General features: G+C 41.6%; 1 protein-coding gene across 5 annotated transcripts in view; it reads left to right on the forward strand.

The window, feature by feature from the left end:
- Positions 1 to 27,575, forward strand: part of LOC147167127 (low-density lipoprotein receptor-related protein 1-like) — a 120,818-nt gene that overhangs the window by 43,118 nt on the left and 50,125 nt on the right. For all 5 annotated transcript variants that reach the window (XR_015096305.1, XM_086087323.1, XM_086087324.1 and 2 more), the window contains exons 7-22: positions 6,814 to 6,976; positions 8,260 to 8,482; positions 12,441 to 12,630; positions 12,706 to 12,849; positions 14,135 to 14,371; positions 14,455 to 14,635; positions 16,676 to 16,898; positions 17,574 to 17,763; positions 17,848 to 17,973; positions 18,652 to 18,792; positions 18,966 to 19,091; positions 19,166 to 19,282; positions 23,060 to 23,140; positions 23,962 to 24,129; positions 26,139 to 26,321; positions 26,392 to 26,589. Coding sequence is in view for 4 of the 5 variants with exons in the window: in XM_086087323.1 (XP_085943449.1) it covers positions 6,814 to 6,976; positions 8,260 to 8,482; positions 12,441 to 12,630; positions 12,706 to 12,849; positions 14,135 to 14,371; positions 14,455 to 14,635; positions 16,676 to 16,898; positions 17,574 to 17,763; positions 17,848 to 17,973; positions 18,652 to 18,792; positions 18,966 to 19,091; positions 19,166 to 19,282; positions 23,060 to 23,140; positions 23,962 to 24,129; positions 26,139 to 26,321; positions 26,392 to 26,589 (2,691 nt within the window). In the remaining variant the exon portion in view is untranslated. The remainder of the gene's footprint in view (positions 1 to 6,813; positions 6,977 to 8,259; positions 8,483 to 12,440; positions 12,631 to 12,705; positions 12,850 to 14,134; positions 14,372 to 14,454; positions 14,636 to 16,675; positions 16,899 to 17,573; positions 17,764 to 17,847; positions 17,974 to 18,651; positions 18,793 to 18,965; positions 19,092 to 19,165; positions 19,283 to 23,059; positions 23,141 to 23,961; positions 24,130 to 26,138; positions 26,322 to 26,391; positions 26,590 to 27,575) is intronic.

Consider the following 27,575-nt stretch of genomic DNA (forward strand, 5'->3'; position numbering starts at 1 on the left):
AGGCGGGAACTTACAGGAAATGATGCACGTTTGGTTGGAGTGACTCATGACCTCGGTACGCCACAGATGGCTTGTCCAGATGTGACTTCACCACTCTCTCTCCTCTCTCTTTCTCCTTCCATCTGCACGAGAGTTTCAGTTCGTCCTTCAGTGTTATGAAACCTGCAGTTTGTAATCACTCTTTCGTTCAAAAACACATGTTGAAATAGGATAAGATTCCTATTATAACAGCTGAAAGCCAGTCCAACGTCAACTTGTATTGGTTACTAATTGTATTTATTCCCCCCCACACACACTTCAAATCCCCAAATTGAAAATTTTAATTTGATCAAAATATTAAATGGAGTGCACTTTTATAGCGCTTTATCGTCATCTTATATTTACAAAGCCATATTCACACAAACTGGGTTTCACTTTTCACTTTAAAATAACTTAGCACAACCTAGTAGGGCTGCCCAATGTATAAAAATAAAATTAAAATCGATATCGCGATATTGGACCATGCAATATGCATATCACAAAGACATGCAATAAGTTTTATATGGAATTTTGCGCTTTTATCTCAATTTGACCAGTCAGCCACTAACTAAAATGCACTCTAAAAACAGTTGAGTCAAAAGTAACCCAATTATTACTATTTTTAGAGTGATGTGCACCGCCTTCCAACACTCTAAAAACAGTTGGTTCAAAAATATCAATTTTTGACCCATAGTTGGGTTATTTTTGACCCAACTCTTTTTAGAGTGATGTACACCGCCATCCAACACTCTAAAAACTGTTGGGTCAAAAATAACCCAACTATGGGTCAAAAATGGACTGATCCTCCACTTGGGTCAATTTGACCCAACTTTGAGTCAAGAAATGGTTCTTTTAGTGTAAAATAACTTATAAATAATACAGGTCAGATCCTTTACTTGGGTCCAGAAAATTGTGAAGAGTGAACGGAGGTTTACAAGCGTACACTTACGTTTAGTTGAAGCTTTGGAATGGTGTTTTGTTTTTTTTGCCTATAAACTCCATTAGGACAGTTAAAAATGGCACAAAGTAAACTTGTCGTTTTGTCGCTTAAGCCTGAAAGCCGTTTAAATGTTTAATGTTTGCAAGCGGTGTGCACTTTCAGCGCTCTAATCTCCGCCATCCAAATGATGGCAATGTTTGGCAGCAACGCTTTAAAAAATATATATATATATATAACGTAATGCGCACTTCCCTTAGTGCGAGAAGTTAGCATTAGCCGGCCAACAATATACGTATATGTTACTAAGGCGCCTCAAATTGTTCCCAAACACACACAACTAGCGTAGCATAGCGTGAATGTAGCTTCCGCTCATGTGCACCCCCCATCGAAACAGATTTTTGTTTTCTTGATCTCTACACAACAGTTGTATCTGTAACAATAGTCATTTAATTTGTTTATGATGTTGTTCTACATATCAGCTGCACTACTGCTAATATTAAACAATGTAAGATGTATCATTGGTAATCCAACTGTAGTAACTAACTAATCAGTAAAAAATTTGCACTAATATGTTATGCACACAGTGATTTTTTTAAATTAAAAAAATAAAATAAATAATAATAATTCACAATTTTTTCTGAGTACAATAAAATGTTTAGGTTAAGTCCAAAAGCCCGAAAATGTCAATATAGTGTTTACAAGTAAATAATGGCCGAACCGTAATTTGTGGTACCCAAGAGCTCCCCTGCTAAGACTCCTCGAAACGAAAGCAACATGTTTTCAGCAGACACACTGCACACTGCACAAGAGGGCTGATCCCAGAGCTGTTGCTAAGCCTCCAGGATGGACCTGCTCCCCTCCCTGCACAGCCTGCACCATGTTCCGATCAGCATACACACGGCGCCTTGAAATCTCCTTACGGGGTCATGTGCTGCAAAAAGTCAAGCCAGCCAGCACATTTCAAACAGTTCCCCCATTCACACACACGCACAGGCGTACCTTAATCTTTATTGACAATAAAACACCTAACATACATTTTTAATCCTCTGCCTTCCTACCATACATCAATACATTGAATTATTTTTTAATTAAATTGCTGCGTGTCTTATTATGTGAGATGGACAGAACTCATAATGAAGTGCACTTAATGAATCCAGACCAGGAAGGGGAAACACGATGTATGCGGGAGGAGAGAGAGAGAAGGTCAATGGCTGCTCCTTTTAGAATGTTGCGCAATCTCCTTCTCTCGTACCTTTGTTTATACATGGCTTAATCAGTGAATCAGTGTGTCGCGCGGCAGCTGGAAGTGTTTAAACAGAGCAGTGTGTGTTCAAAATTAAGAGCACCTCTGGGATTACGGCCGCTGACTCCCATAAACCTCAGAAATGCGGCACAATGGCCAAGTTTCCCTGGTGGAAATCAGATCTCCCTTTCCCTCCCAGCTTCTCTATTTTTTCCTCACATTTTGTTCCTTTCGGCTTCATTCCTTTGCCGTTTTCATTTCACTTCTACTTTTTCTCCAACATTTGCTCAAAGGAAAACATTTGCAACACTGGCAACTACCTTGCAACGGGAGACCGATTTATTGGTAAAAGTTGTTTTTTTTTTATCCCAAGAATCTGCTCAGTCATTTCCTCCTTATCAAAGCTTTTCAGTCTTGGTTGGAGAAATGGAGACGTTGGTCTGCCTTCATCATCGCAGTGACCCAGCTCAGCCTGGAAAACAAGCCAGTACTTCATGACCTGGGACCCCTGCTGCACGACTGCAGCCCCATATCTGGGCTGTTTGTGTTTGTGTGAGGACAGTTCTGGGCCGAGCAGGGCTCATGGCAGCTGTAAAAATAGACGTCTCGCGGTTTGCAATGCCCTCCTCTCCATTCCACTTTTTATCTGTTGCTCGTCTACCGCGCTGTTCAGATGTGAGCTGGCAGATGTGGAACAACATTTCGATGTTTAACTTAAAGCTTCCCGATGGGCTTTTCAATGGAACGTTTTGCTTATCCTCTATAAAATGGGGTCTATAAAATGCTTTGCTTGCATTCGATGTTCCTTCAAAAGCAGATTTTTAAAATTTTATTATTTATGTTGATACCTCGTGTGGTTTGTATTAGGGCTGAACAATGAATTGAATTCAAATCAATGTTGTAATGTAGCACAATGTAATTTTCTAATCGCAAATGTGTCGCAAGTGTTTTAAACACCACATGTTGTAGATAAAAGGGCTGTATAAGTTCACTCCGTCTATACCATTAACCATTAAAAAAAAAAAGTTTTTGAACTTAATTTTTTGTTGTTGCTTGAATTATTATTATTTTTTTAATTCTTGATGAATCAATAAATTCCATTTTCCATGGGAAATTAAGTGTGGTTTAGAGTCATAAAAAAGGAAAAATCCCCAAATGGATTTTTTTTATTTATTTTTAATAGAAATTAAAAGAAAAATAAATCTGAGAATATGCGAGTCCGTGAGTGCCTAAATGCAAGAGGGTTGACTGTAGCTTTAAGTTGCAATATTACCATTCACCACTAGATGGCAGATATGGCTCAGTTGCACTTCATATACTGCCCTATACTACAACTTAATAGGCCTAATTTTTCTCATTTTATTTTATTACATAAATGTATTTATTGCAGATTTAGAATGTTATGCAGGAGAAACATACCTCAATATTAAAACATTTGAACTAGTTGATCTTTGTGGCGAAAAATATGCACAAAATGAGATGCACTTAGATTTGGTTTGCTGTTCAACAGTTATGTGCTGTCCTTGAATGGTTGTATGAAAAGTGAAATATATTAAGAAAAATTTATGATTTAAAAAAACGACATTTTAAGGGCACATATTTTGCATGCATGCGCATATTTGTCCACATTTAAAGTGACATTCAAGTGTGTGGTCTTACGTGGCCCCACCAGGAGCACGGATAAAAAATTGTGGCCCCCTGCAGCATTAAAGTTGATACTGTTTTTCATATTAATTCATGGTTTATTTTAGTGTAAGTCTAACCTATAAAACCAAAACATTTATGCACAGTGTGATATTTATTGTGATACAGATTAATTTATTGCTTATGTTTGTTTAAAAAAAAAAATACATGGAGAGAGGACCTTTAATCGCATATTAAATCACAATTGCTAGATTAATTTTCAAAATCGTTCAGCCCTATTTTGCATTCATGCGAATGCTTGGTCATGCTGGCCTTTGCACAGTGTTGGCACATTACAGCTGTTGGAATAGCAAGGCTCCATTGTTCAGCCATCATGTTGCATCAGCCACATGCAAAACAGGGACCTATTGATAATGTGGAGAAACGATGGTATGTCGGAGCCCTGCACGGGTCCATTTTTTTTCAAACCCGCATCCGCCCGCTTCCATCAAGTTCCCAAACAAAACTGACCTGTCAGCCCTCATTCAGGTAAATAGCAATTCATAAAACCACAAACTGAAAAAAAATAAAAACTCATGCTCACAATAAACAATCTCAAACCAAAGGTTTTGCTTTAGAATGAATCAGAAACATTAAACTTGTCAATTGTTTTCCTCTATCTGTGCTCCCGCATGTGTCATCATATTTCCTCTGCAATCATCAAATATGTGCTTATCTTGAAGCTGTCAAAAGAAAAAATCCCTTTTGGCACTCTTGCAAGCAGCAGAGCCATTCACAATGTTAATATGCCTGGCTCTTATCACACTCAACTTATCCCAAACATCAGATTTCATCTTCAATGACAAGTTATCCAAAAGCTCATATTCCCCTCTCGCTAATTTAGCTTTAATAGTATTCATTATGAGAGGGCTCAAGGGCTGACTTGCACAGTATAAGTAATTGTGCTATGATAAGAATGATTTATTTGATGATTATTCCTTACTCTTTTTTTTTTAATATATATATATATAATGAAAAACAAATATATTTTTGTTTCGATCCACTTCCCTCGCACACCTGGATCATTTTCACCTATGCCAAGAGCAAGAAGTATTGCTGATAAATGTTTGTTGGCTTTAAGCATGATGCAAAAAGTACACACCGTCAATTTCCATGATACTTTCTGGAGGGTGGCGCTAGTGCTGAGCAGGAAATTACATTTTTGCGTGGATGGGAAATTGTTCTCTTTTAGCTGTTTGAACTGTACCCCTCAAACCAGAATATGAAAGTTGTTTTCAGTCTAAAAGGGAAGTCAACCCAAAAATTGGGCTGAAAAACAGGTTGTACGTGCCCCCACGAGTCGAAACACGACATTCTGATTATTTTTGCGTTTGTGGAATATGAGTTTCTTAAATGCATAGGTAATATTAGTGTAAGTTGTAAACCCTTATCCATCGCATATACATAAAAAAATAAAGCCCTGTATTTTATAACTAATTAATATATTCTTGTAACACTATATTTTTGAACCTCTTTTTGTACACAGCAAGTGATTCACACTTTTTCAATTTAGTTTCATAATTTTTCCACAAATTAACCTCTTTAACAGAAACACACATTTGCTTTATGTTCTTATCTTATATATATATTTTTTTAAGTCACTTGTGTGCCGTAACCCATAACAACAACCCTCTCGACTTGGTTATTAAATAATTCACTGACAAATGATTTCACAGACTTGCATTTTCCCATAATGTGGTCAGCAAGGTTAATGAAAACTAACTAACTAACTAACTATTTAAAATTGAAACATTTTTGTTAACAAAATCAAATTAAATTTGCCCCCCTCCCCAAAAATTAATTGAAAATACATCATATGTTTATTAAACTTATAACAAAATTATGGTGAAAATGTCCTTTGTTTCTGTCTTTGTCAATTAATATCGTACGTAAACTTTCAGGGTTCATTTTTAATGTATTTATTTTGGTATTTGAAGGAAGGTCAGACATTTGAGAATTGTAGTTTACACTATACTTAGTGACATTTTTTTTTTTTATCTTTCACTCTACAAATACTCCATATAAGTAAATAAAAACCCCCCGAAATTAATACAAATTAAACTCAATAACGCAGTTTTAAAAAAAATCAATCAAATGTTATTCAAAAACGAATTTAGTAACTGAATAAAAAATAAAATAAAATAAGTCAATAGCCATAATGACAAATCCAAAACTTTTACAACAGTGGCGGTCCGACAAAAACTTTTTTTTAACTCCAGTTTTATGTTAACAGTTCAAGCTTGGTAAAGAGGTGTTATAAACTTTAGAAATAACATAAGCAATGCTTGTCACTGGTCACATTTAACTCGAACAAATATATTGCAAAGAGGACACAGTAAGAAAAACGACATCCGCCTGGGAAGTGTTTGGCTTGAGATGCTGTTTGGAGGAGGGAAGGAAGAAGGAAGTAATCAAGGATGGTTTAATATAGTCATCATTTTTTTGCCCACTGTTTTTCACCCGCACCCTCCCCATGTGGGGAACCGACCTTCACCACATTCAGAGTAGTGTGCATGGAGGTTTAGTCTTACTTGCTTTCCTTGACACTCTCTAACTTTGTCTGCCCTTAATGTCTCAATAAAGTTCAGATGTAGCATTTAATTCATCTTAAGCGACGCATCCTGCCTGATTGGCCTCGAACCGACATTTGCCGGCTTTATGCCATAGCTAGTCGTGCAAACCTCCCCTCTGAAAACATGGACCGCTTGTGTTTATAGTACATAACTGCTCAACATTTTGATGGCTCATTTAATTGACTTCAACCTATGATCATGACCTCTTAAGTATTAACAACAACATCACATGTTCAACTTCTTCGCAAGTCCACAGGAATTTAAGGACTAAAAATAAGTTTGACTTTTCCTTGCACCTCCTCCCTCCCACCTCCTCAAATCCACGTTTTTTTTCTTCTTCTTTTCTTTCCATGCAGATGTGGAGCAGATGGCCATCGACTGGCTCACCGGAAACTTCTACTTTGTGGATGACGTGGACGACAGGATCTTCGTGTGCGACAAAGACGGGCAGACATGTGTCACCCTTTTGGACCAGGAGCTCTATAACCCCAAAGGCATCGCGCTGGACCCCACCATGGGGTCAGTGTGTACATAAACCCACTTGGAACAACATTCCCATGATACACACTAAAGTCAATGTCACACATCTGTGTTAAAACTGCGCAAGGGCATTTGGAGGGTTTGAAAATTAAACTGAGCACAGATGTTGCGAGACACAATGAGTAGCTTTTCTAATGTAAAGCTTCTTTTATGACAATGCGTTTGCAAGTGTTCAAGCTTTTTAACAGGAAAGGTCTTCGTCATATAACACAAGAAAAAAACCCCGATATGCTTAGTTAATGCCTTACTTTCTACTCTTTATTGTTTTCCATTCATGGCCTAGATTTGTTTTTCATATTTACTGTAATTATGACTTTACAATGATAGGCATACAAATTTGGCACCGTAGAAAGGTAAGCAGAGTACTCGCTGTATATGACTGATTTATTATCCAATCCAATCCACTTTATTTCTATAGCACATTTTTTAAACAAGCGTTTCAAAGGTGCTGCACATTGAGATCCGTGCACTATCATACACATTAAAATCTTTTAAAACCTACCATAAAAATGGAAAATTGTCAATAAAATAGTAAGACACAATAAGAAAAATAAATAAAATACATAAAAAATAAAATAATCCAATTATCTAATGCTAATGCTAAAATTAGCTAAGCTATTAGAGAATGTGTTTGGCTCTAGACCAAAATAAGATTCCCTTTGTTAAATGCGGCGAGCAATAAAATCACTGCTCTAAGAATGAAAACATGATCAACTTTTTCTTTCTCAGCCAGTTAAACCTATGACAATATAATTCCATCACTAGTGATGAAACAAACACAATTCCTCACAATATGATTGCAGTTGGCAGAAACCAACAGAACAATTTTGACTTTTTTTTTCTTGAAAAATTACTTCAGCTGTATTGATTTCTTTGTTCGTTGAGAGAATATTAAGTCCAATGTGATGGAAATGAAAGCAGACCGGTCTTGTATTTAGTGGCCTTTTCACCAGGAAAACTGCCAGATACATTTTGACTGACTGATTGATTTTAGTTAACTTTCAATTTCTTATGCGCTGTCTTATACATTTGTAAAACAAGCAATCTGCAACGTAGGAAACAAAACAATCTTTTTCTTGGCCTTGCTCGGGAGATTTCATTGGAGACAAAACTGCCACCTCACTTACAGTATTGACGCTAATGAATTATCATTCTAAATCACTCCATATTATTCCACATGCTGCAATCTTTTTTCTTCAGCCTTTAAGTCTTTCACACACAATTTCTCCAGAAATCGCAAATTTGCCCATTTCTCTCCTCAGAAAGGTGTTTTTCACCGACTACGGTCAGATCCCCAAGGTGGAGCGATGCGACATGGACGGCCAGAACCGGACCAAGCTTGTGGACAGCAAAATTGTCTTCCCCCATGGCATCACGCTGGATCTGGTCAGCAGGCTGGTGTACTGGGCCGATGCCTATCTGGACTACATCGAGGTGGTGGACTACGAAGGGAAGAACCGGCACACCATCATTCAAGGCCTGCTGGTAAGAGCATCGAACACAGTGACCACCTCGACATGTCTGCCGTCTGCTTGGTGAGGAATGGACGCAGAAAAGATGGAGGGCATTGGCTTTTTCATTGGAGCGGCTGATTAATCGCGTCTAATATCAAGGTGGTTAATGTTCCGTGCGGGTTGCCTCTGAAAGCCGTTACCATGACGTTTACTGTGATCTGCGGGAAGTAATGGCTTTCATTTATAGTCAGTAAGCCTCAGGGCACAGACATGCACACACAAACAGAAGCACCATGCTGTGGTGTGTGCGCTGTGGTGTGTGTGTGTGCGCGCACCCTTTCTTGGCAGTGTCCTTGAGTCACGTAATGTTAGACGCATGATAACATCAGAGTGAACGATTATCTTGAAATTAAACGCAACTAAAATATAGAGTGTAGGGTAGTGATAGGAGGAAATCAAAAAATTCCTACTGGGCAATTTATTAGGCTTACCACAACAATCGGTAGTTTCTGGACTGACTATTTAACTTATGTTTATGCCACACTTTATTGGTCGAATTTTCAGATTTGTCGGAGCGTTTAGTAAGTTCTAAATGAAGTAGATAAATAAAGTATTTCATATTAATTCATGGTTCTTTTGCCTTTATTTTAGCGCAATTGTCACAGGAGAAATAGAGTGTCTCTATATACAAAAATACAAAGTAGCAGAAAGCAGGACTGAATTCAGAGATAGAAACCTCGGCTAAGGAACCTCAACGTACTGACAAAAGTGTCATTCAGTAGCGCTCGCTAGGCAATGCACATTTCTAAAAGACAGAATAAAGGCCTATATGATCAAATAAAAGTGTGACTAGACAAGCTACGAGTGACTAATGTAGGAGCATAGCAACTGCATAAGTAACTGTCAACAATATCACTTGATCATCATAAGAGACATAGTACGGCATAAGACTAGACAAACTAAGAATGGCTAATACATCATTATCATCATCCATTATCATCACGAGGGACATAGTAACTGCATAAAAACTGACAGCAGTATCACATCAGCATAAGTGACATAGAAACTGCATGAATAGACAAACTAAGGCTAATGCATCATCATCCATTATCATAAGGGACACACTTTGTGGTAACTGCATAAGTAACTGACAACATTATCATCATAAGGGACATAGTAACGGCATAAGACTAGACAAACTAAGAGTGGCTAATGGATCATCATCATCATCATCCATTAGCATCATAATGGATATACTTTGTAGTAACTGCATAACTGGCAAGAATAGATTTATCATCATAAGGGACATAGTAACTGCATAGGACTAGACAAACTAAGGGTGGCTAAAACATTATCGTCGTGCACATTTCTGTGATGACTTTGCATATTCTCTCTGTTTGTGAGTTCTTTCCAGGCACTTCAGCTCAAGCGCTATTGATTTTAAGACACGATTAATCGTCATCCAGTTGCCCCAAATCAAAGCACAATGATTAAATAACCGGTTGATAAATTTTAACTGCAAAATAAGGGCGAAAAATATTAGCATGTTAACATTAAGTTGAATTAATACTATGTTTGTAGTGTTATAAAAGCAGCAATAGTTTATGTGTCCAGCCTGTGTATTTTAAAGCTAGTCTGGTTCTCTAAGTCTGCTCCACAGAGGGTAATTTGGGATGAATAGAGGTAGAAAAAGTGGTGCCCTTAAAATAATGGCGCTGCAGTTCCTGTGTCACCATAGCAGCGCCATGTCTTTCAGCCTGTCGAAAACCATAAATCGTCTCTGTGTGTTTGGCCGCATCATTGATTAAACATTTAAGATCTGAAAATTCCTTTCTTATTGTTACATTCCTGCCTCGGAAGACGAGTGGTCCATCATATCTGTCCTGTTAGAGCAGCAAAAACTTTCATTTGTTGCTCACAACTTGAAGACAGTTTGAGTTGCTGCTCATGGTTGAGCTCAGCGGGTTACCATAGCAACAGTACCTCTGCCACATGCTCCTTTACCAGCAAATTATCCTACTTAAGGAGACTATAAATGCGTGCATGAAGGACGCACAGTCGTTTTGTGATGTTTTTGTGGTATTTTCTCTGTAAAGTGCTGTTTTTAAAAGTAGGCGCACTTACAGTAAGTGTCTGGCAGATTGTTAAATCGCATCGACTGGACGAGCCTGTAAGAACATCACATGTAAGAGAAGTAAATAATGTTTGTAATATTTTGTCCCATTCAGGCGACGAAATAAGGTCAGCAAATTATTCAAATGTGTTCTCAGTATAATCCAGTGCAGATGTAATAAATGCCGCTGACTGTTTGTGAAACAATAGCAGTCAAATTCTTTCCCTCTGACAATGCCACTCAAATGGTTGGGGAATTTAACTAAGCAACATTTTCAAGATGGGGGACTTCATGTGAGGCAAAAAGAAGACTACATCTGACTCATTTGAAGAGTTGTACTCACTTTTAAATGGATTCCTTGCTTTCCTGTCTATTACAATTGTCCATCAATAGAGCTATTTGGCACGTTAAGAAATTTGTACCATCATCAAGAAAAAAAGAGAAAGAAATATTAATATTATTTTTCTTAGTAAGTCAGTGTCCCATTACTGGTGAGCTATTTTTTGGGACAGACCCATAGACTGCTCATGTTGTCCTTGGGGCTAACTAGTACCCACTGGCACCATGTTTTTTCTTTTTCTTTTTTTAGGACAGTGCACATCAATCTACATAATAATAAGGCATCTGTTGTATGCTCTCATCTTCAAAGGTTACACCTCTCGCCTGTGTGCAACTGCTCACCCCTCCCCTCTCTGCTCAGCTGAGAAGGAGAGGGGAAAAAACAAGTCCTCTTGGCTTTTTATGTGTGTGATTTTTGCAAGCAGCCAACCATATGGCATCGGGACTTTGCCTGTTTTGGAGTTTCGTCAAAAATGGAAGGAAGTGATGGACAGTTTTAGTGGTAATTGAAATCTTGATTGATTTAAAATCATGGTGAGCCCATGCCTAGTTTGGATTTAACATTATTGACCATTGGTCAAGCATTTTTTTTGTCATCTACATATACCCTGCCTCTCTCCCAAGGTGAACTGGGATAAACTTTTGAACGCCATCGACCCTAATAAGGAAAATCGGTATAGAAAATGAATGAATGGATTTGTCTTCAACCCCGAATGTTGTCTCCTGCCTGTTTAGATCACTCATGTCAATCTCAGACAGGTTTGATAATTACGTTGTCAGATGAGCCTAAATGAAGGAAAATCATTAAGGAAGTTCATAATTGGGTGGAAGAATCTTTCCGCTGATGAAAAGTGACAAATAGTCCAATGTCTTACGAAAGGAAAACACTGGACATTTCAAGAGAGATATATATCATGCAGTTAAATAATTTATGTATGACTCAGAAAGCAAATGGGTTCTATGTGATAAATGCATATTAAGGAAAGATTCTGACAGGCAAATGCATTATGCAACAGAGCGGCCGTGAAAAAGCCACTGATGAGCAGCTTCTGCTGTCCCTGGAGTCCAAAGAACCTCTTGAAGCAGGATCCTCCAAATGCTCGCATTGATGGATAAAGATGTATGTCGGCCACCCTGAACAAATCTCACAAGGAGAAGGATTTGCAGGAGGCTCAGAAATCCAGATTGATTTAGAAAAAACATCTGGGCTGTCTTTCATTTTTGTCGCACGCTAATTTACTGTGAGCATTTGACGTCTACTTCTTCTTGGCACCGTATTGTCATGTGTTAGCATTAAGCTAGCAGCAAAATTATGGAATTAGTCTCACGTACACAAGTGTAATTCTTATTGTTTGATGTTTAGTTTTAGCATTAGCTTGAATCATCATTTTTGAAGATTTGTTAACCCAGCTAGCTACTGGTGTATTTATTATGATGCACAACAAATCTTTTCAAACAAAAACATTTTAGCATAAACATAACTTTTGAGTTTCCATATGGAGAAGCAACAACATTCTGTCTTTATTTCTTGTCCAAGATCGAGCATCTGTACGGGCTGACTGTGTTTGAAAACTACCTGTATGCCACCAACTCGGACAACGCCAACATGCAACCCAAGACCAGCGTGATACGGATCAATCGATTCAACAGCCCAGACTACCAAGTGGTGACGCGCGTGGACAAGGGAGGCGCGCTGCATGTCTACCATCAGAGACGCCAACCACCCGGTACACACCACTTTTGTCACGTACAACGTCATGTGTGCGTAAACAGCGGCGTTTGATGCTTTCACTCCTGTGCAGTCCGAAGCCACGCGTGCGAAGTGGACCAGTTCGGAAAAGCGGGGGGATGCTCGGACATCTGCCTGCTGGGAAACGGACACAAGACCCGCACGTGCCGGTGTCGCTCCGGATTCAGCCTGGGAAGCGATGGCAAGTCTTGCAAAAGTAAGTGGAAACGAGAAGTCGAATGTATTGAAGTGGAGGTCAACCCTTTACATCGGTATGTTCTATGCGCCCCCGCTATTCTAAGCACGACATTCTGATTAATATCGCGTTTGTGAAACAGTGAATCAAGCCGCAAAATCCAACCTGTTTTTAGCCATCTCAGAAGCGGCCATTTTGTCACTCGCTGTCGACTTAATTGAAATCACATCACAGTTTCCCATGACTCAGTTAACAGCCAATCACGGCTCACCTGTAATCTGACTCTGGTCATGTGGCATTCACAAGCTGAGCCGTGATTGGTCGTTAGCTGAGCCCTGAGCAACGGTCATTTTAAGTCGTCAGCCAGTGACAAAATGGCCGCCCCCTGAGATGGGTGGTATTTGCTGCTTAATTCATTTTCTACAAACACAATATTAATCAGATTGCCATGTTTAGACGAGAGGAACTGCATAGAACATATTGTAAAGAACATTTTGGGGTAAACTCGCCCTTTAAATGGCGTGTGAAGGAAAAGAACGTTATTATTAATGATGCACAGAACCTAACTTCAAGTTTCTGAGATATTAAGTGTGACGTTAGCTCTGATCTTTAAGGTCTTGAAAATTGAAACTGAAGGGTAATGGTTTGAGTCCAGCTGTGGACAAAAAAGTAAAATGTCAACTAGTAGTTCAAGAGATGCTTCTCGCACTCAAACATCTCATGTGTAGGATTTGTTTCCAACAAAGATATACAGCATAGTTGAACTTACGCTTTAGTGATTAAATAAAACATTGCAACATTTACAAGGATGCGTAGGAAGTAGCATAGGTCAAGTAATAGGTACATTTTTAACAAATCCTCACACTTTCAGGGATTATTGACCAATACAGAGCAAAAACCTGATGGATTTGGAAGGTTATTCAATTCAAAATGTTTGAGGTAGCCGCTTTTCGTTCAATTGTCCTCACTGAACAAAAGTCTCTGCTAAGATGCTTTGAAAGAAATAACTGATGGTCGGTGTGATTGTGTTCTTTTAAAGATTCAAATTTATATACCTATTCATTTATTTCCTGAGGTCAGACAGCCTGTGAATATGTTCCAAATGGTCTTACTGAAGAGTCTATCAAACGCTACATAAAGCTTCCTCAAGAGACACAACTGAAGGCCACTTGCTATTCACTTTTGATTAAACACAAAAAAAAAAAACAGACCTGAGTTAGTATCTCATTTGCTCATTTGTTCCAACAAGGAGATGTGTGCAAATGATTTCCGCCTAAGCGCTGCTGTTCATTCCTTTTGCTTTCAGAGCCCGAGCATGAGCTCTTCCTAGTCTATGGTAAGGGTCGGCCGGGTGTCATCAGAGGCATGGACATGAATGCCAGGGTTCCGGATGAATACATGATCCCGATTGAGAATCTGATGAAGCCCAGAGCTCTGGATTTTCACGCTGAGGGCGAGTTCATTTACTTCGCCGACGCCACCAGCTACATCATCGGACGGCAGAAGATCGATGGGACTGAGAGGGACACCATTCTGAAAGAAGGTGGGTCACGACACCGTGAAGAAAAACAAAGTCCCACAATCAGCACAAAACCTAATTGTGATTTATTTTTTTATCTTTTTCAGGCATCCACACGGTGGAGGGCATCGCCGTGGACTGGATGGCAGACAACTTGTACTGGACAGATGACGGGCCCAAAAAAACCATCAGCGTGGCTCGGCTGGAGAAAGCCTCCCAAACTCGCAAGACTCTCATTGAAGATAAAATGACTCACCCTCGCGCAATCGTGGTGGACCCTCTCCATGGGTATGTGAGATGGGAGTCGTAGAAACAGAAAAAGTAACTTACTGTAAGATACCCCCCCCCCCGAAATTGAGCCAAAATTAAAGGAACTCAAACATACAAATACTAACATTGTCATATAACGCACCATACAAAATAGTTTGTATTGGAATATCTCTACGTTGAAATATGCTCATCCCAAACCATTGCTTAATTGGCAAAACGCCCTGCCACAAAGTTTGAGAATGACATCTTTAGATGATGAAAATATAAGGTAGAACTCGCGCTCGCTCCACCATCAATGCTGCTTGTTGTGCGTGCTTATTGGTGGTCATAGAACGCACTTTGAGTGATAATGATGGGCCATTATCTCATTTAGTCTGCTCGCTTCCAATCATCTTCCATCATCTCTTGTTATCGCTAATAATTACTACAAGGCTGCTCACAGACCTCCACCAAGGTTGAAGTTAATTTGAATCAGCTCTGTACAAGTGGACCGCTTCATAGACAAGTTTTCCGTATTACTCATTGAGAAATTGTAAATAATGTCACAAAAATGTGCTCTCAATATTAGTAATTATGGAAAATGGTTGCACAACTTTTATCAGTTTTCTTCTCATCTTTTCGTCAGTTTTGCCGGTATGATGTCCAGTTCTTGGTAATGGTAATGTGTTCCATGATATATTCAAGGCCTTGGAAATACCCACTAGAACATACAAGATTTATTTGGGGTTAATCTAAAAATGTTTTAAATATTGACAGATGTGTCCCAAGTCCCAATTAACTCATTTACTCCCAGCCAGAATATTGTGTTCTATTACTATAAAAACATAGAACCTACCAAAAGAAAGATTAGAGTCTCTTCTTTCATCAGGAAAAAAAAAAGTATATTTCTATATCCGTTTCCGTTTTGCAGCAATTAGCATTAGAATATAGCTAAGTTTCATCATTATTCACAAATCTGTTTAAAACAGAGATGGGGAAGAGCTTTTTGCAACATGGCCCTGGTTGATCTCTTATACTCTGTTGCCACCTGCTGGCTATTTTTGTAAAAACTACCATTGCTTCAAGCATTCTCTTCAGTTCAGAGGTTACATCAAAGCCTTCTGTATGCTCTAGCATAAAAAAATGTCTTTGGGAGCATGGTAATATTTAAAATGGAACATATTTATACTTTTTAGGGAGCAAATGAGTTAACATGAACGTGATTGGTTAATTCGGAACAGAGCTTACATCCCCCAGTTATAAGGGTGTGCACACTTGTGCAACCACATTATCTAGGTACCCGCCCTAATATATATATATTTCATTTGAGAGTACATAAATGCTGCAAAAAAAGTTTTGAAATGATTGATCTTAGTCAAACATATTTTGGATAAGGGTGTTTAGACTTTTTATATCTGCTGTATCTCTCTCCAATGACTTAGTAACACGCGGGTCTGTCTCTCACGCTGTCATACCGAGCATAATCTGCCAGTGTATGGATGAGTCTTATTATCTTGACCTCCCCGGGCTCTCTTGAGAAATACGCGCTTGAAAATACACGCATGCACACGCACACGCACACGCACGTATGCAGACAGACACGCATTGACGCACGCGCGCACACGCTCGCTGGTTTGCTGCCGTGATGTGTGTTGACGGCGCTACCCATGGGAAAGGCACTAGCCTGCACTAATGCCTGAAATCCATCAGGCTGCGGAAGAAAAGGCAGGAAGAAAGGACATTTGCAGAAGGAAGGGAAATTAAGACAGATGGGGAAAGGAAACACATCGTATGAGCAAAAGTATTGAGACAGACCTTTCGATCAATTAATCGCTCAGAAGCTTTATCTTCGTTTTGAATTTAGATTCTTCAGCATATTATGGAAACAGGCTGGGGAAGGAAATTTTCTGTTTTAGCATGAATTTGCCCTTGAAGGCTCCCTTCTTTGGCTGTGTTTTCTGTGCAAAAACAAAATACTAGGGATGAAAAATCCCACAGATACAATGCAAAATCTGGTAGAATGTCTTCCCAGAAGACTATAATCTGCAACGTCACCAAACTATTCTCCTCTGCCTACAGGTGGATGTACTGGACAGACTGGGAGGAGGATCCCAAGGAGAGCAAACGTGGAAAAATTGAACGCGCTTGGATGGACGGCTCCAACAGGAACGTTTTCCTCACCAGCAAAACGGTGCTGTGGCCTAACGGCCTGAGCCTGGACATCCCACAGGGTATCCTGTACTGGGTGGACGCCTACTACGACCGCATCGAGATGGTCTACCTCAACACCTCAGAACGCAAGGTCAGAACTGGACACTATCGCTGTTATTGAAGCACTTTAGCCTAGCTTAGCTTTGGTACTAACAGTGTTTTCTCTGTTAGTGACCTTATAAGGAAGTAATCGTGAAGAAGTGGCACATTTTAGTGACATGTATAGTTTATCATTCATATTGGTGTTTGTTTTTAGCCATTTTAAAGTGGAAGTCAACCTTAAACATTTTTTGACAGGGGGCGGCCATTTTGCCACTTGCTTTTAGTCGACAGCAAGTGGCAAAATGGCCGCTCCTTGAGATGGATTTTGCTGCTTAATTCATATTCTACTTACGCAATATTAACCAGAATACCATGTTTAGACTAGTGAGGCTGCATAGAACATATTATTGTCAAAAAAATCAATTTGGGGGTTGACTTCCTCTTTAAATACAAACTGTTTTGTTTATTGTGATACTTGCACATACTTTAAAGATATTTTCAAATGCGAACTCTACCCAAATGTCTTTATTTGTTTTTATGAAGTGGCTACAAATCAAAGAGGAAGCCTTTTGTTCTCAGGTGTTTTAATGGTTGTTCGGTATTAGGCCCCAAAATGTTAACAGCCTCGATTTCTAGCATCATTAGCTGGAAACAGGCAGACGTTAGAGGAAAGGTCATTACTGTCACATCTAATCCTCTCTCCACTTTTTTCCTCACATGGTAGACGGTGTACGAGGGTCAGGAGCTGAACCACGCTTTTGGTCTCTGCCACTATAAGCACTTTTTGTTCTGGAACGAGTATCGGAGTGGCAGCATTTACAAGTTGGACACCACCACGAGCACTGCCACCCTGCTGCGCAATGAAAGGCCGCCCATTTTTGAAATACGCATGTATGATGCTCAGCAACAGCAAGGTAGACTGTCTCGCATACAAGCCGGTTCTGGTATTTGTTGTCTCTGGTCTCAGTAAGTACGTTCTTCACGTTCGTGATCTCCAGGTTCTAATGCTTGTCGTGTGCACAACGGAGGTTGCACCAGTCTCTGCTTGGCCATACCAGGGGGCAGGCAGTGTGCTTGTGCAGAAGACCAAATACTCGATTCCACTGACAACACCAGCTGCAAAGGCAAGTATCAACTCTTTGCAATTACTTTATGCCAGGGATGGGCATGCGGCCCGCCACCACACTCTGAGTGGCCCTTGATTCATAAAAAAATGTATACAAATCTTTTAAATATATATATATTTTTGTAATTCTCTGAGTGGCCCTTGGTTAATAAACAAAAAAAAAAACTTTTTAAAATTTTAATTAATTAATTAATTAAAAAAAAATAATCAAGGGCGGAGAACATTTTTATTTTTTAACACTTCCCCCCCAAAATCTTTAAATAACGCTGATAAACATTCAATATACTTTTTCCACGAGAAACGGAGAGAAATTGTTACAGAAAAAACACGGGGAAGATCCTAAATATTAAAACAAAAATTTGAGGAAAAAAATCCCAGAATATGCGAATCTGCAAGTACCAAACTGTGTATATGCAGGGGTGGACTGAAGCTTTAAGTTGTAATATCACCAATCATCACTAGATGGATAGCTTATACTGCCCTATACCATAATGTGAGTAGGCCTAATACATTTTTTGTGGATTTGGAATATGAAATAAATGATAATATATGAATATAATAAGTAGAAATAAATAAATAAAATCTGGACACACATTGTATATACCTCTACTTTTACCAGTTTACTTTTTTTTACTTTGTTCCCCCCCCCCCCAATGATTCTTTTTGCCATCCGCAGCCAACCCGTCTTACGTGCCGCCACCTCAATGTCAGCCCGGAGAGTTTGCCTGTAAGAATAATCGCTGCATCCAGGAGCGCTGGAAGTGCGATGGCGACAACGACTGCCTGGACAACAGCGATGAGGCTCCCGAGCTGTGCCGTGAGTTAGCATGCACGCACACACAGACACATACCGTACACCTCAGAGGGTCGTTGCTTCCAATTTATGACACTGATCGAAGTTAGTGTAAAACTTCCTCTCTGCTTCCCCCTTTCAACGAATTTGCATATCTCTCCAGCCCACCTCTCATTTGTTTCTTTTCTCTTATCCAGACCAGCACACTTGCCCCACCGACAGGTTTAAGTGCCAGAACAACCGCTGCATTCCCCTGCGCTGGTTGTGTGACGGCGACAATGACTGTGGCAACGATGAGGATGAATCCAACACCACCTGTTCAGGTAGTCAGACGAAGGAGAATCCGGCGGATTCGCGCTCACCTTTTTTGCTCAGTTCTTGTTGCGTTGCCTTTCAGCTCGCACATGCCCGCCCAATCAGTACTCGTGCGCCAGCGGGCGCTGCATCCCCATCTCCTGGACGTGCGACCTGGATGACGATTGCGGGGATCGGTCTGATGAGCCTGCCTCTTGCGGTGGGTCAATCCGTTACCAGCTGCCCCGTGTTTAAGGGGGGATGGGGGTCAAAGGTGACACGAAAATACGATGGCTTCACAGGTAGTATGAAATACATTACACAGGCGGAGAACGTAACGTTTGCTTTTTCGCTGACATCGGCAATTATCTTAATGCAGGAAGTGGCAATATTTGTGCAAACTCTCACTTATGTCCCACCTCGGCGAATTCTTTTTGCAAGGCGCAGGTGAATGCGCTTTTTTTTTTTTAAAGAAAAAAAAATCACAATGGTCACTGAAATAACTTGAAAGGATGAGGCTGGGGTGTTCTAGTATTGACAAGCCACAAAGCCTCTGAGAAAATCTCTGCTGGATAGATAAGATAAATTGGAGGTTTTTGGGAAAGGAACACTCTACCTTTTGTGACACACGGAGGGAACTAGCTGATGTTATATGGCCGCTTTGTTGCATCCGGCACAGAGTGTCTTGAATCAATGCATTCTGAAGCGAAATGTGCTGCCCATTGTCAGAAAGCTTGATCCCAGTCACAGGTTTTTCCATCCTCTAACAGCTGTCAAAGTCTAGGTCCGAGGGCTAGATTCGGCCCGCCACATCATTTTATGTGGCCCACTAAGGCAAATAATGTTGTGCATGTTGACTTCCCTTTCTTCACTTTAAAAAATTTTTTTTTATATATTGCAAGCATCTTCCTTTTAAAATTATTATTTTCTTTCTGATTTCAGAACTAATTATCCATCAAGTTGTCGTGTAAACAGTATGTAATAATATGAAGCAAGCACACATTGTATGAGTTCACAGTCATGACGACCCTCCGACGGAAAACATATTTACGATGTGGCCCACAAAAAATATTATTTTGACACCCCTGCTTTAAAGGATGAATTCCAACAATTTCCTCTACATTTGTATTTATTTATTTATTTTCAAGCACTATTGTTATGTATCTGCTCGGTAAATTCTTTTTTTTTTTTTTTTCTTTTTTTTTTTTTTTTTAGAGCTCAGTATTGTTCATTCGGAAATGTCATCATCATTGCTCTTTTTTTTTTTTTTTTTTTTTTTTTTAAATATATATATACACATATATACATACATATATACATATATACATACATACATACATACCTTTTTTTTTTTTTTTGTGTGTGTGGGTGAGTATGTGTGTGTGCGTGCGTGCGTGCGTGTGTTTGTTAGCTCACCAGAAAACCTATTAGAAAAAAAAAATCTTATACCGTTCACCTAAATCGAACACCAGGAGACCCGAGGGGACCGAAGAAAACCAAGGAAGGTGAAATCCAGCACCGACCAGACACCCCCCACCAGAACTCCTCCCCAGCCCAAGAAACATCCAGACCCCAACAAATCCAAAAAACATAAAGTCAGGGAGGCCTCAAGAGACCAACGGAGAGACCGAGAAAAGGAAGGAAGGACAGACGAAGCCGCGTGAGATCCGAGACACCAGCCTCCACCGATTCAATAACCTGAGGAGGAAACAGATTGTGTCTGAGTTTCGGTAGATGCTGGTGTGGTGGATCTGGCATGCATGAAAATCTCCACCAAAGAGGGGAGCCGTCGACCCCCGCCGGAACAGAGCAAGCGCAACACCTCAGGGCCCCCCAGGCCGCGGCAGCGCCAAAGGACGACCCCCGGGCCCCACCAGGGCCACCGGCCGGAGAGCAAACCCAGGAGCAGGAGCGCCCCCCGCCCCAACACGGCCCGCGCCCCCGGCCCAACGCAGCAGGACGGGGCACTGCAGGCCCACCAGGCACCCCACCGGCCCCCAACCCCCGCCCCCCCACCACCCCCCGCCCCCCATCCACCCCCCGCCACCCACCCCAACCCAGCCCCAGCCGCCCCCATGCCCCCAATCCCCCAGACACCCCCCACCCCCAGCACCCCCCCACCCCGCAACCCCCACCACCGCCCCCCCCCAACAAAGCCGCCCCCCCCCCGACCCCACCCCGACCAACCGGCAGCCCCCCAACCCCCGACCCCCAGCCCCCGGGGACCACCCGCACCCAGGCACCGGCGCCGAAGAGGGGCCGGACAGCGGAGCGGAGAGGGCAGCCGCGCCCACCCCACCCCCCGCCGTGTGGAAGGACGGAACACCGGGGGCAGAAGGGGGAGATGGGGGCACCGGAGGGCGGCCGACACCCCCGAACCCCAGGCCCAGCGGGGGAAGGCCCCGGTCGTCACCCCAGCGTTCTTTGTGAAAATTAACCCCTGTTACTGAGTCCGCCAGCTCGCGGACTGGCGAACTCTACCCCTAAACCGTGAATGTGACCCCACCCAGTGTATATACAAGTGTGTGTGTGTGGTGCATTAAAATTAGGAGCAGGTGAACCGGAGCCGATGGAAATGATATTCCCACGCTCCGATCCACCCGCCACCCAAGCATGTTGCTGAGTGTATGTGGTGCATTAAAAAAAATAGATAGGGCGGGGGGGGGGGGGTGGCGACACGGACAGGGGACCGCAGCACTGCTCTATACTGCGGCCCCCAACCGATGGCACCCCCACAAGCCCCCAAGCCCCCCCCCCCCCACCCACAAGTTGTGTGGTGTATTAAAATTGGAGGGGAGTTGTAGGGTGAAGACGGTGTTTCCACCCTACCCCACCCCCCAAAGTGTGTTATGTGCCCTATATGTCTATAAAAGTGTATTGTGCAAACCTAGTGTAGTGAGTTAAGAGGTGTGACCAGCGGGGCCCCCCCCAACCGGGCGGGGGCAGGAGGCGCACCGGCCCACCAAGCCCCCACCCACCCCACCAGGACCCCGGCGGGCATATGGGACCCGTCCGGCGGGGCGATAGGGCTCGCCCCCCGGATACTGGGTCCCGCCCGAGGTGTCAGGACGCCCACCGGAGCGGGGCGGGCACGACACCAAACCCCAGCCACCCCCGCCGGCCCCCATAGCACCGAGACCCGGGCCATGGATGGAGCCCCCGGCCCAGGGGAGGGGAAGGAAGGCGTACCGGGGAAGGGGAAGGGAGGAGGGAAGGGGACGACAAGAAGGGCAGGGGGCAGCGGCAGGGACGCAAGGAGAGGGGGAGAGGAGGAGGAAGGGCGACGAGGGAGAGGGGACAGGGAGGCGGAGGACGGGCGGGGAGAGGCGAGGAGGGAGAGGCAGCAAGGGGGAGGAAGGGGGAGGGGAGAGGGAACCACCGGGCACCGGTAAATTCTGTAAATTTTACTCTAAACAGAATCGATTTGGTCTAAAGTTTACACTTGGAAGAGAGTAAAATATTCAGAGATTTGAATTTTTTTTGTAATTTGCCAATCCCATAAAAAAAAAAAAACGATTCAAGATTTTTTGCAAAGTAAATTTTGCAGAGAGAGATTTTGACTAAATTTGTGCGGAAGAGAGAGAAACTAAAGTTGGCAGGATTCTCACTTTATTCTCAGAATTCACACTTTAAAAGTCAGAATTCTGAGTTAAAAGTCAGAATTCTGACTTTAATGTGAGAATTCTGATTTTAAAGGATCTTTGTGCAGTTTGTCACTTTTTTTTACTCTCTTCCAAATGTAAATTTTACTCTGTTTAGAGTGGGACCCAATAGACTCTGTTTAGAATAAAATGTACAGGTCAATTTATTAGGACTTTTGTGTGAAAGTGGCTGTATCGCAGTGGAAATGTACATTCATTTAAAAAAAAACGTACATTTTCAACACACACACACAACACATGGCGTTAATCCACCTTTGCTCACAGTTTGATATTTCTACTTTTAAAAAATTCATTATCAGTATGCAAAATGATCTTATCTCTTTTTGTGTGCACAGCCTACCCCACGTGTTTCCCCCTCACCCAATTTACCTGCAACAATGGACGTTGCATCAACATTAACTGGCGCTGTGATAATGGTGAGTGTCACTCCCGGATTTTACTCTCTCTCTCTCTCTCTCTCTCTCTCTCTCTCTCTCTCTCTCTCTCTCGCAGTGTGTCTGCCATTTCCATGTTTGAGCAGCCAGCCTCCTTCTGGCACGTGTCCTCTTTTGTGTCACCATGCAGATTTGTGTGTTTTCTTTCCTATCTAGTCCTGTGCTATTCGCCCATTCTGGTGTCTTCCGTTGGTTCTGTCTTTCAGAAAAGGATTGTGCTGACGGCTCTGATGAATTGCGTTGTCCAAACCTGGCCGGTTAGTGCATAGATCAACATGCACCGCGGCAGCCAACACGCTCGCCCAGCTGGTAGATTAGCCCGGCAGGCTAACAAACCATTAAAGGCTTGCTTGGCTTTAAACATGGCCACGCGCTGCTGCTGCTGCTGCCGCCGCACGAAGGTTCAGGGCTAAATTAGATCTAAAATCGAATTGGATATTTTAGAATGACAGGTCAAACGATCAAAAGAAGCGTCAGGGCAGAATCAATTTTCGTTAGATTCTGTCGCGATAAATGTGCTAAAGGACAGGTTAGAAATGGTGCAAAAACTGCTTATCGTGCTCCGCTGCCAAGCTCAATGTATCAACGCTGGGTACATACCCTCATGGTGCATGGTCTGATCTATGCAGTTTCAGTCATTATTAAAACTCTCATCATTCATATTTTGTTAGACGCAATCTGTTTACTGTGTGTGAACAAAAAAACATTAATATTCAAAGCCCTCTCCTACAAAGGGTTTCTATCAGGCAGTGGACGCCTCCTACATTTGTAACAAGTCGTGTGACAGTGAATTTTCCTTTCAGATAATGACTGCGGGGACAACAGCGACGAAGCGGGCTGCAGCCATTCGTGTTCCAGCGCTCAGTTCAAGTGCAACAGCGGCCGATGCATCCCGGATTATTGGACTTGTGACGGCGATAATGACTGCGGGGACTACAGCGATGAAACCCACGCAAACTGCACGAATCAGGGTCAGTATCTCGGACGGTTTCGACACAAGACCCTTGAGAGGGTGTTGACTATTGATGGCCGCAAATTAGGATAATGTTATGAAGAATTATGCAATGAAATGACCGCACGTTGTTGTCTGATTTACCAAGGATGATGAAGTGGCATTATCATTTCTTCGTGTGAAGGTTTACAGGCTCCAGATTAATTACCAAACAAAACAACAAGTGAATTTAGAGAGATAAGCTATTATTATTTCTCAGCCCGCTTATTGGTTTCTGAAGTGTAAGATCTCGTCTAATCAGATTGCTCGTATGTCACCTACATCCTGGCACTAAGGAGAATATTTACATTTAGGGATGTTCGATCCCACTTTTTTTTTTTTGACCAATACTAGTTAGTGCGAGTACTCAACTCTTGAGTAGTCACCAATACTGATACCAATTACAAATACCACTAATACTTTAAAATAAAATTTCCCCCACAAAAAATGACAGATACACTCACCCAATTATGGATCAAAAATGGACCGATCCACTTTATGGGTCAATTTGACCCAACTTCATGGGTTGTTTTATACAAAATGACCCAATTTTTTTGACACAAGTAAAGGATCTAAGCAATATTTATGAGTTGTTTTACACTAAAAGACCCATTTCTTGACTCAAAGTTGGGTCAAATAGACCCAAGTAGCGGATCGGTCCATTTTTGTCCCATAGTCGGGTTGTTTTTGACCCAACTGTTTTTAGAGTGTAATTAAAAAAAAATATATATATATATATATATATTATTTATTTATTTATTTATTTATTTATTTTTTCTCACTAAAATCACATCAAATTAATGGCAATTTTCTATTCTTCTCATTTCCAATATCCGGGTATCGGGCTGATGCCTAGGTATCGGAGGACGGTGCATTCAGCAACATTACAGCCCTTAATTTAATTACTTTCTTTGGTATTTTGGTTTAGCATCTCATATCATTCCAACACAATTTCAGAGGTTCTAGTTCAACTGTTTCAACTTTTACATTTTTGTAATAAGGTATTGTTAAAATGAGCAGAGCTGGGCATTTCCGTTAATCGGCACTTCCTGTCGATGACGACGCCTCGAAAAAATACCCTGTCTGAGCACCGTTTGAAGCAGGTTTACGTCTGAATCGGGATGAGTACAGACGGTCCCTCTATTTCCGGGTATTTTAGCGAGGCTTTGCATCGTAAAGCATTCGCCGAAAATGCGGAAGCACTCAACGGGAATGAACGATGAACGTAAGCATCTCTGAAAATTAGTTTAGTAAATCCTTAACATTTTTTATGTCCCGCTTCTTGTTTAGTTCAAATTAGTTTAGTTTCATTAAACCAAGAAAACAAGCGTATCTAAATAACTGTTAGCTAAATTAGAGTCTGACCCTGAACAAATTAGATGCTTCGAGGAATGTATAAATTAAGTCTTTGCTGCCTGCGAAGAGTGGCACTTTTTCTTTTTTCTTTTTTTATGTCTATCAGTAAAAGCCGTAGCCTTGGACAATAACTGCACTTCATAGCAGCATTCATCACGGCAAGCAGCCGTGAATGCCAACATACTCGTCCTGATAAGCGCTGCCGTTTTCCCATGCTGCACATGGAGTGGCTTTCATTGGCGTTAAAATACTGGCGAACCAAATTGCTGTTTGTTTGGAACGCTTGTGTAGTTGTGAGGGGGCGGCTGCTTCTGTTTTTTTTTTTTTTCTCGACTCTTGGCTAAGTCTATTTGGTACTAACCAGAGTTTATATTTACATGTTAGGCAGGAGATTTAACAGATCCTTGGATCAGTCCCTGACGGAAAATACAAACGACTGCAGACAACCAACCAATTGGCTTCCTAATAAAATCACTATTATATAAACATGCCGCCTTATCACTTTTACAAAATAAACCATTTAATGATTAAACAAGGAGCGTCTGGTGTTGGATAAACAGCTTGCCCGAGCTGCCGGCTGTTGGTGTGAACGAGATGAACATGTGAGATGAGTGATAGCGCCTTTCCCCGCAGCCACTCGTCCGCCCGGAGGCTGCCACACGGACGAGTTCCAATGTCGCATGGACGGCCTGTGCATTCCCCTGCGTTGGCGCTGTGACGGGGATACCGACTGCGTGGACCTGAGTGACGAGAAGAACTGCGAGGGCGTCACGCACATGTGTGACCCGGCAGTCAAATTCGGCTGCAGGGACTCCGGTGAGGAGTCTGCCGTTGCCGCGGATGAATTGGTGGGGATTATGGAAGTGACACAATCATGTCTTTGTAGCTCGGTGCATCAGCAAAGCCTGGATGTGCGACGGAGACAGCGACTGCGAGGACAATTCGGACGAAGAAAATTGCGAGGCGCTGGTGTGTAAACTGTCTCACCATGTGTGCGCCAACGACTCCACCATCTGCCTGCCTGCTGAGAAACTTTGCGATGGCACGGAACACTGTCCAGATGGCTCAGATGAGAAGCTCTGTGGTAAGCACCAACGGAACAAATCATTCGTTTTTGGTGCCGGAAACATGAAAACAAGGGAAACCCAAATCTTTGTACCCCCAAGAAGTGTCAAATAATCGCATTCCACTGGTGGAACTGGATTTATAGCTGGTTGCCATTGCAGAACATGGTCACTGCTCACATTCATATTTTGTATGTTAGCAACAGTACTAGAACTCTCAATGTTTTCCAAAGTGAATTTGAAATACAAAGATTTTTTTTTTAACTGCTGTACAGTTCCCAAAAATGTGAAGCTAGAAAATAATAACAAGAATGGAACAGGAATGAGCAGCAACAAAATCCACTTGTTTTTCTCCATCTCATGGCGGCGGCCATCTTGCTGTCGACTGAAATTGTCATCACAATTGTTCAGGGCTCAAGTAACAACCAATCACAGCTCAGCCTCTGAAAACAGGTGAGCCGTGATTGGTCATTAATTACCGAGCCCTGGCAGCATGTGGCAAAATCCCCGCCCTGAGATGGAAAAAAAAAACAGGTGTGTTGTGCTGCTTAACCGTATAAACCATGAAATACATGAGAGAAAATTCAGATTATTTGTAAATAATTGGTCCTTTTGAACAAACACATTTTTTTTTTACGTCAACTTCCACATATTCCTTTTGATTTGTGTCATATTTGATACATCCAGTCACAATGCTTTAAATGTGTACACTTATAGCTGTATTACATTAATAAACAGACTTATCACACATATTAGTATTTCCAAAAATCAGAAAGAACATTTCCTACTATTAATAAATATAAGTGTCTCTCCTTTCTCAATTGGGGCAATCTTGCAAGGTCGCCAGAAAAGCCATCAGCTGGGTGATACTGCCCTCTAATGGCTTAGCCGTGCAATGCATGTGTCAGATGATATACGTCAGGGTTTTAATGGGGAAAAAATATTATACTCATTAAATAGAGGGCTCAAAATGTCTTGTATTTAATATGATACGTTATAGTGTTAA

The sequence above is a fragment of the Leptonotus elevatus genome, chromosome 10, assembly GCF_054856555.1.
Source record: "Leptonotus elevatus isolate MCC_2025b chromosome 10, RoL_Lele_1.0, whole genome shotgun sequence".
In the NCBI taxonomy this organism is placed as follows: domain Eukaryota; kingdom Metazoa; phylum Chordata; class Actinopteri; order Syngnathiformes; family Syngnathidae; genus Leptonotus; species Leptonotus elevatus.